The sequence below is a fragment of the Myxocyprinus asiaticus genome, chromosome 12 (genome assembly GCF_019703515.2).
Source record: "Myxocyprinus asiaticus isolate MX2 ecotype Aquarium Trade chromosome 12, UBuf_Myxa_2, whole genome shotgun sequence".
NCBI lineage: Eukaryota > Metazoa > Chordata > Actinopteri > Cypriniformes > Catostomidae > Myxocyprinus > Myxocyprinus asiaticus.
Window position 1 is genome coordinate 815068 of NC_059355.1, and position 8875 is coordinate 823942.

At 37.1% G+C, this 8875-nt stretch overlaps 1 protein-coding gene across 1 annotated transcript; it reads left to right on the forward strand.

Annotated features, from left to right (window-relative positions):
* The first annotated feature begins 334 nt into the window (after positions 1-334).
* inha (inhibin subunit alpha) lies at positions 335-6427 on the forward strand. The gene is made up of 2 exons (XM_051712582.1): positions 335-635; positions 5685-6427. The coding sequence occupies exons 1-2, from the start codon at positions 335-337 to the stop codon at positions 6425-6427; spliced, it is 1044 nt and encodes a 347-aa protein (XP_051568542.1).
* Positions 6428-8875: the final 2448 nt, after the last annotated feature.

The window sequence follows — 8875 nt, forward strand, 5'->3', positions numbered from 1 at the left end:
CAGAGGGATCTTAAGCTACACTGTGACGATTCTCCTCAAGGCCAAGGGAACAGTTGAAATGTGAAAAACCTGTTCTCTGCTATTCATACTGTGATAGCATGAACCCAAACACTAGTTGCTATTTGCTGGAGAGTAACAAGATAAAAGTCAGTCTTCTACGCCTTTTACTTTTATGACACAGACATGCAAGAGAGGTCACTTTAACTGAGCTTGATTTGATTTCTTTACCTTAATCAGATCAAATAGTTTTTGTAGATTTTTTTGATACAGTGCACTTCATTTCGTTTGACTGTCATTCTCAGTGTTTTATTTTAACCTCTGGTGAGCTTTGAACATGTGGACTTGGACCAAGTGGCTGTCTTCATTTGCTTGTGCCCTGATCCTCCAGGCTATGTTGTCACATAAGCTGGGCCTGGCCTGTCAAGGGGATGAATTGCCGCGTGACTTGGTGCTTAACTGGTTGAAAAGACGGATCCTGGAAGGCTTGGGGATGCATGAGCCTCCTCTGCCAGTGCCACGTCAGGTGGTGGACAGAGCTTTGCAATATGTAGCTCCACGAATGACTAGGGAAACAAGAGTGGAAAGGAGAAGACACCGTCAGGAGTCCTCACAGATCATTCTGTTCCCAAGCTTTGGTGAGCTATACAACTTTGTCTAAAAATGTCATATCTGGAAAGATCCTCTGTTTCTTGTGGCCTAAAACTGAAGTCATTAAAGCATAATTTAACCCTAGAATGCTTAGCTAAGATTTCTCCCCAAGAATGGATAATTGGATCAAAATAGGATTGTAGGTTTTTACTGGTAGTGCATGTTCATCAGTGGCTCTGCTGACACCAAACACCCTGGGTGGCATTTCCCAAAAGCATCGTAAGCTTATTTGATCATAGAGATCATAAGTGTCAATGGTTTCTATGATCTACTTAGGCTTTTGATGCTTTTGGGAAATGTAGCCCTTGTTGTTAAAGGAAGTAAACATTGACAACCAGTGACAATTACATTTCGGATCGTCCCATAGTGTGCAACACGTAACCAAGAGTAAAAAGATATCATAAATTCCAAAGATTATAGTCTGTCTATCTATCTATCCATCCGTCCATCCGTCCATCCATCCATCGTCTTGCATTTTATCTATCTATCTATCATCTATCTATCTATCTATTGCCTTTCCTTCTATCTATCTATCTATCTATCCATCCATCCATCCGTCCATCCGTCCATCCATCCATCCATCCATCGTCTTGCCTTTTATCTATCTATCTATCTATCTATCTATCTATCTATCTATCCATCCATCCATCCATCCGTCCATCCGTCCATCCGTCCATCCATCCATCCATCGTCTTGCCTTTTATCTATCTATCTATCTATCTATCTATCTGTCATCTTGCCTCTTCTATCTATCTATCGCCTTTCCTTCTATCTATCTATCTATCTATCCATCCGTCCGTCCATCCATCCATCATCCATCCATCCATCGTCTTGCCTTTTATCTATCTATCTATCTATCTATCTATCTATCGCCTTTCCTTCTATCTATCTATCTATCTATCTATCTATCTACCTATCTGTCTGTCTATCTATCTATCTATCTGTCATCTTGCCTCTTTTCTTCTATCTATCTATCTATCTATCTATCTATCTATCTATTGCCTTTCCTTCTATCTATCTATCTATCTATCTATCTATCTATCTATCTATCTATCTATTGCCTTTCCTTCTATCTATCTATCTATCTATCTATCTATCTATCCATCCATCCGTCCGTCCGTCCGTCCGTCCGTCTGTCTGTCCATCCATCCATCCATCCATCCATCCATCGTCTTGCCTTTTATCTATCTATCTATCTATCTATCTATCTATCTGTTGCCTTTCCTTCTATCTATCTATCTATCTATCTATCGCCTTTCCTTCTATCTATCTATCTATCTATCTATCTGTCTGTCTATCTATCTATCTATCTATCTATCTATCTATCTATCTGTCTGTCTATTTATCTGTCATCTTGCCTCTTTTCTTCTATCTATCTATCTATCTATCTATCTCTCTGTCATCTTGCCTCTTTTCTTCTATCTATCTATCTATCTATCTATCTGTCTGTCTATCTATCTATCTATCTATCTATCTATCTGTCATCTTGCCTCTTTTCTTCTATATATCTATCTATCTATCTATCTATCTATCTATCTATCTATCTATCTATCATCTATCGCCTTTCCTTCTATCTATCTATCTATCTATCTATCTACCTATCTGTCTGTCTATCTATCTATCTATCTCTCTGTCATCTTGCCTCTTTTCTTCTATCTATCTATCTATCTGTCTGTCTGTCTATCTATCTATCTATCTGTCATCTTGCCTCTTTTCTTCTATCTATCTATCTATCTATCTATCTATCTATCTATCTATCTATCTGTCTGTCTGTCTGTCTGTCTGTCTGTCTGTCTATCTATCTATCTGTCATCTTGCCTCTTTTCTTCTATCTATCTGTCGCCTTTCCATCTATCTATCTATCTATCTATCTATCTATCATCTTGCCTCTTTTCTTCTATCTATCTATCTATCTATCTATCTATCTATCGCCTTTCCATCTATCTATCTATCTATCTATCTATCTATCTATCTATCTATCATCTTGCCTCTTTTCTTCTATCTATCTATCTATCTATCTATCTATCTATCTATCTGTCTGTCTGTCTATCTATCTATCTGTCATCTTGCCTCTTTTCTTCTATCTATCTATCTATCTATCTATCTATCTATCTATCTATCTATCTATCGCCTTTCCATCTATCTATCTATCTATCTATCTATCTATCTATCTATCTATCTATCATCTTGCCTCTTTTCTTCTATCTATCTATCTATCTATCTATCTATCTATCTATCTATCTATCTATCTATCTATCTATCTATCTATCATCTTGCCTCTTTTCTTCAATCTATCTATCTATCTATCGCCTTTCCTTCTATCTATATAAATGAGATTGTATCCGCATGGGATACAACAAGATGCACATTATTTTAAACACTATTTATTTTGTAAATGAAAATATATTTTTATGATGATTTTTTTTTTATTATGATAATCTCCCTTCAGGGTGACTTTTACTGAAATATACTGTATATTGCTATTGATGGAAGCATCTGCTAAATGACAGTTTGTTATTTACTTTCTTGCTGAATGTAAATCTGAGCAGGAATATATTGATATTTTTATGTAATACCATACATTACACATGGAAAATTACAATTTTGAAGCACATTTGCTAACAAGATTATGAACATACACTTTCTTTTAAATAAAAATATCAAACTAAATCTGCAAATAATTTGTTGAAATGATTAAAGACAACTAAATTGAGGAATTCTTGGAATGTCAGACAATAACTGTGTCAGATAAAAAGATTTTATATGAAAAATATAGCAATAACAGACCAACAAATATAGCAAAAGCAGACCATGCAGCTCGTGTGTCATGTTCCTCATAGTGGCTGGCTAAAAACAATGCAATTACTCACGTGAACATGAGTGCCCCCCCCCAGGTATTAAGCCCAGGTATGCCCGTGCATTAATGCGGCTCTGCCCACAAGCCACACTGTAGCAAATCATAAAGTAATAAAGAAATGTATTAGGCTACAGTGAGAACTCATAAAAAATTTAATAATTTTGTGATTGTGACCTGCTCCATCATTTTGGGTGCGTCTTATCTAGCTCCCTACATTGTGAATCAGTATATCGTGAACACGAATTGGGCAATGTCTAGGGTCACATGAGTATGAGGTTGCACACTTAAACACAGATGGTATGAATCAAATCATCGCTGTACAAATGAAACTGTCATGCACTTTCATGGTAGAAAGTAAAATGTACAGTGCTATTTTGAAAGATAAATTACACAAAAACAGAAATTCAAAGGAGTGTATTTTAATATTTTTTGAACTGTAATATTTAAAAGATTGTTTCCATCTCATGCACATCAATAATGAAATATATTACAAACAACGTATCTTTCAAAGAGAAAATTAGGCTTTTGACTAAATCATTTTACACTCATCTTCTAACAACCTGAAACACTTCAGAAGACATAATGACGTTTCTGGTAAGGGATAACATATTGAGCAACCAAGCTTCCTGTTTTTTTACCGTGCATTCTGGGAATTTTTAGGGAGTGAAAGTTTCAGTGCACTGGAACAATTTTGCAAATGACCCCAGCCTAGCTGGGATATGTGAAAAAGAAGAATTTCACCGTATATGTGCAAATGTATAATGTGTGATAAATAAAGAAAATTATTGTAAATTAATTATAATTAAATGGAACAGCCCTAGAAATGGCAGACTCACTGCTCAGTGCCCTCACTACTGAACTAGGGAGCTGATTGAGACACACCCTATATATGTATATAAAGTATAAGATCAATAATTTTACTATATACAGTATATACTGTATACACACACACACACACACACACACACACATATATATATATATTAAGAGACCTGCAAAATGATCAGTTTCTCTGGATTTACTATTTATATGTATGTGTTTCTCCCAAATTCCAAATAAAAATATCATCATTTAGAGCATTTATTTGCAGAAAATAACAACTGGTTAAATAACAAAAAAGATGCCGTGTTTTCAGACCTTGAATAATGCAAAGAAAACAAGTTCATATTCATTTTTAAAAAACACAAAACTAATGTTTTAACTTAGGAAGAGTTCAGAAATCAATATTTGCTGGAATAATCCTGATTTTCAATCACAGCTTTCATGTGTCTTGGCATGTTCTCTGCCAGTCTCTCACATTGGTGTTGGGTGACTTTATGCCACTCCTGCTGCAAAAATTCAAGCAGCTTAGCTTCGTCCGATAGCTTGTGGCCATCCATCTTCCTCTTGATCACATTCCAGAGGTTTATTATTATTATAATTATTAATATATGTTAGTATATATAAGTAGTACTTTATAATAATATTAATAATAATAAATGACTCATTTAAGAAACGTACTGCTGTAAAGGAATACCAATGGTTTTTGAAGCCTAAAAAATACTTTTGTTTTGTTTTGGAAATTATCACAGTATAACAAAATTATTACATTTTTCATTAAAATGCTTTGGTGAGTTCATAATGTAATAGATTTGTCCATGTAAGGACCTATTACATTTAGCAAAAACAAAAATGAAATGTGATTATGTGCTCACAGTTTCATGTTCATCATGAACATTTATTATATTTAACTTATATTATGTGCAGATTTTACATTATGCTTTATTACGTTATGAGCTGCTACACACAAAGACTACTTTTATGATACTTTTGGATCCTTTTTTCAAGCTTTAAAGTGAATCACTATCAACTGTTATTGTATTGAGAGGACAGACTAGCATGTTCATTAAAATTCTCCTTTCTCCTTTTAAGAAAGAAAGAGGGTGAGTTAATTATGACAGAATTTCCATTTCTCTGTGAGCTATTCCTTTAAGTTACAATAGTAAAAGTTATATTGGTCAACGTTTGTGCTTTAAGAAACTAAAGCTGTTTCAACTAAAAACTGAAAAATGTATGATAAAATATATTTTATTAAGATTGTCTCAGTTTGACAAAATCATTTGAGGCACAATCTACAGTAACCTTATCTTTTTAAAACACTTAATCAGTTGTTAAATCATTGTTGCTCTTGTTCTCCCAGATTCTACATGCATAGATATGCCTGATCACTCCTCTGATGCTGCATCTGGTCACTTCACTTACTATTTTCAGCCTTCTCTGGACAGCCAGGACTCCGTCATCACTTCTGCCCACTTCTGGTTCTATGCAGGTGAAGCCATCGCTTTCAGCAACACCTCTGCACCTCTCTTCATCCTCACCCCTCACCAGGAGCTGCTCCAAGCATCTGAAGACCCAGTCAAACGCAGTCCTGATGGATGGACCACCTATAAGTTAAATCGCCATCTCCACATTGTCATGGCTGACGGCCCTTTCATGCTGCAGGTCCGCTGCCCAGCTTGCAGTTGCTATGGTTCAGAAGAAGCTAAAACTCCCTTTCTGCACCTCCATGCTCGACCAAGTGGCCCTGACCGTTCCCGCAGGGCTCCCAAAATCGTTTGGTCACCGGCTGCCATCGAAAAGCTCAGCAGACCTGCTCCTGAGGACACTGGCACAGATTGCAGAAGAGAACAGATAGAAATCTCCTTTGTGGACCTGGGCTGGGATAACTGGATTGTTCATCCTAAGGCCTTTACCTTCTACTACTGCCATGGCAACTGCTCCAGCTCTGAGCGCACCACCACCCTACTTGGGATGAGCCAGTGCTGCGCCCCTGTTCCAGAGAGCATGAAGTCACTCCGTTTCACCACCACCTCAGATGGGGGATATTCCTTCAAGTATGAGACCTTGCCTAACATCATACCAGAGGAGTGCAACTGCATCTAATTTCATGCTCATGCTTAGCTTTTTGATCCGCTATGATATTTTGAGTCATTTTGTGTGGGATTTGATCATTCTGGTTTTGATTAAAAGCAGAAATCAAAGTAGTTAATGTGTACATTAGAACATGTAATGATTGATAACTCTATTTGCAGTCATGGTTTGTGATGGATTTAAAGTTACTGATAACAAATGTCTTTCACATATATATATATAGAAGTAAATAAAGAAATCACTTGCATTAATAAATACATCAACAAATGCATACTGTATGTGAAATATTCAATAAATGCATATGCAAATGAATGAGCAGACCCCTATATTGCTCAATACATTAAGGCTGGGACAGAAACTTCATAGACATCTGAAACTATTATAAAAAAAATTAAATAAAACAAAGTATTTTTCTTTCATCTTTTTTTCATCCATTTCTTTCATTTTGCCAGTGAGGGCAAAATTACACTAAAATATCTGCACAATTCTCTGTGATGTCTTCACCATCCATCACTGTGTATTTCGGTGTATTGTTTAGCAGTCCCTCTCTGCAGGTATGAGGTATGTCCAACAGCATCTGTATGAATAGAAATACACAGTTAGGTTCAGAGACACAGTTTTGGTATATGTGGACAATGTATGTGAGCCCTTCACAATGTGAAAATGATAAAGTGGTATAAAGTATGTGTAGAGCCGAGGAGGGCGGGGCCGGGCTGGAATGAGACACACCCGGTCCCCAATCAGCCTGATGGGGCGCGTGAGGGATAAAGGCGGCCGGGGACGACAGTTCGAAAGAGAGAGAATTACAGACAGCTGTACTGTGTGTTTAGTTGTGTGTTTTTGGTTGGGTCTTTGGTTAATAAATTATTATTTAAGTTGTCAAGCCGGTTCTCGCCTCCTCCTTTCCACGGTTTCGGCACCAGTGTAAGGGGGTTTAGAGGAAAGGAGGAGGCAAGAACCGGCTTGACAACTTAAATAATAATTTATTAACCAAAGACCCTACCAAAAACACACAACTAAACACACAGTACAGCTGTCTGTAATTCTCTCTCTCTCGAACTGTCGTCCCCGGCCACCTTTATCCCTCGCGTGCCCCATCAGGCTGATTGGGGACCGGGTGTGTCTCATTCCAGCCCGGCCCCGCCCTCCTCGGCTCTACAGTATGATATCACATATGAGCAAAATGTTTATGCATAAACCCAAGTAAATAATTGGAACCAGTAATTCAGTCTCTTAACTTACTAAAATGCAGAGAGAAGTATCCTCACCAAACACAGCTGGAAGACATAGTGTAGCTGCTTTATTGTAAACCTATGACACAAAGAAATTGCATTGTATTAATTAATTACAGTGATAAATTCATGGCAAAAATAGCTAGCAAAAAAGAAAGAGAGTTAAAAAGGAGTACTTAAAACTCACATAATCATAAGAAGTTCTGAATAAAATAAAGTATAATTACTGAATGGTTAACGGACAATGTTGCAACGAGAACATTTTTTTTTTTTTTTCTGCAACTAGTCATGTAAATTCTTATAATAGTAACAGCTTGGGGAAAGTTCTGCCATACAGTTGTCTGTTTATTCGTCTTGGATTTTGATTGCGTGAATAAGTTGATCAAATGTGATCTCCACAACATAGTTACACCTGTACAGGTGCATCTCAATAAATTAGAATGTCGTGGAAAAGTTCATTTATTTCAGTAATTCAACTCAAATTGTGAAACTCGTGTATTAAATAAATTCAATGCACACAGACTGAAGTAGTTTAAGTCTTTGGTTCTTTTAATTGTGATGATTTTGGCTCACATTTAACAAAAACCCACCAATTTACTATCTCAAAAAATTAGAATATGGTGACATGCCAATCAGCTAATCAACTCAAAACATCTGCAAAGATTTCCTGAGCCTTCAAAATGGTCTCTCAGTTTGGTTCACTAGGCTACACAATCATGGGGAAGACTGCTGATCTGACAGTTGTCCAGAAGACAATCATTGACACCCTTCACAAGGAGGGTAAGCCACAAACATTCATTGCCAAAGAAGCTGGCTGTTCACAAAGTTCTGTATCCAAGCATGTTAACAGAAAGTTGAGTGGAAGGAAAAAGTGTGGAAGAAAAAGATGCACAACCAACCGAGAGAACCGCAGCCTTATGAGGATTGTCAAGCAAAATCGATTCGAGAATTTGGGTGAACTTCACAAGGAATGGACTGAGGCTGGGGTCAAGGCATCAAGAGCCACCACACACAGACGTGTCAAGGAATTTGGCTACAGTTGTCGTATTCCTCTTGTTAAGCCACTCCTGAACCACAGACAACGTCAGAGGCGTCTTACCTGGGCTAAGGAGAAGAAGAACTGGACTATTGCCCAGTGGTCCAAAGTCCTCTTTTCAGATGAGAGCAAGTTTTGTATTTCATTTGGAAACCAAGGTCCTAGAGTCTGGAGGAAGGGTGGAGAAGCTCA

What these genes read in the sequence shown, in the direction of transcription:
- inha (XM_051712582.1), top strand. Translation starts at nt 335, where the DNA reads ATGTGGACTTGGACCAAGTGGCTGTCTTCATTTGCTTGTGCCCTGATC. An exon ending in CATTCTGTTCCCAAGCTTTG is followed by an intron (nt 636 to 5,684) that starts GTGAGCTATACA and finishes TTGTTCTCCCAG; the next exon opens with ATTCTACATGCATAGATATG.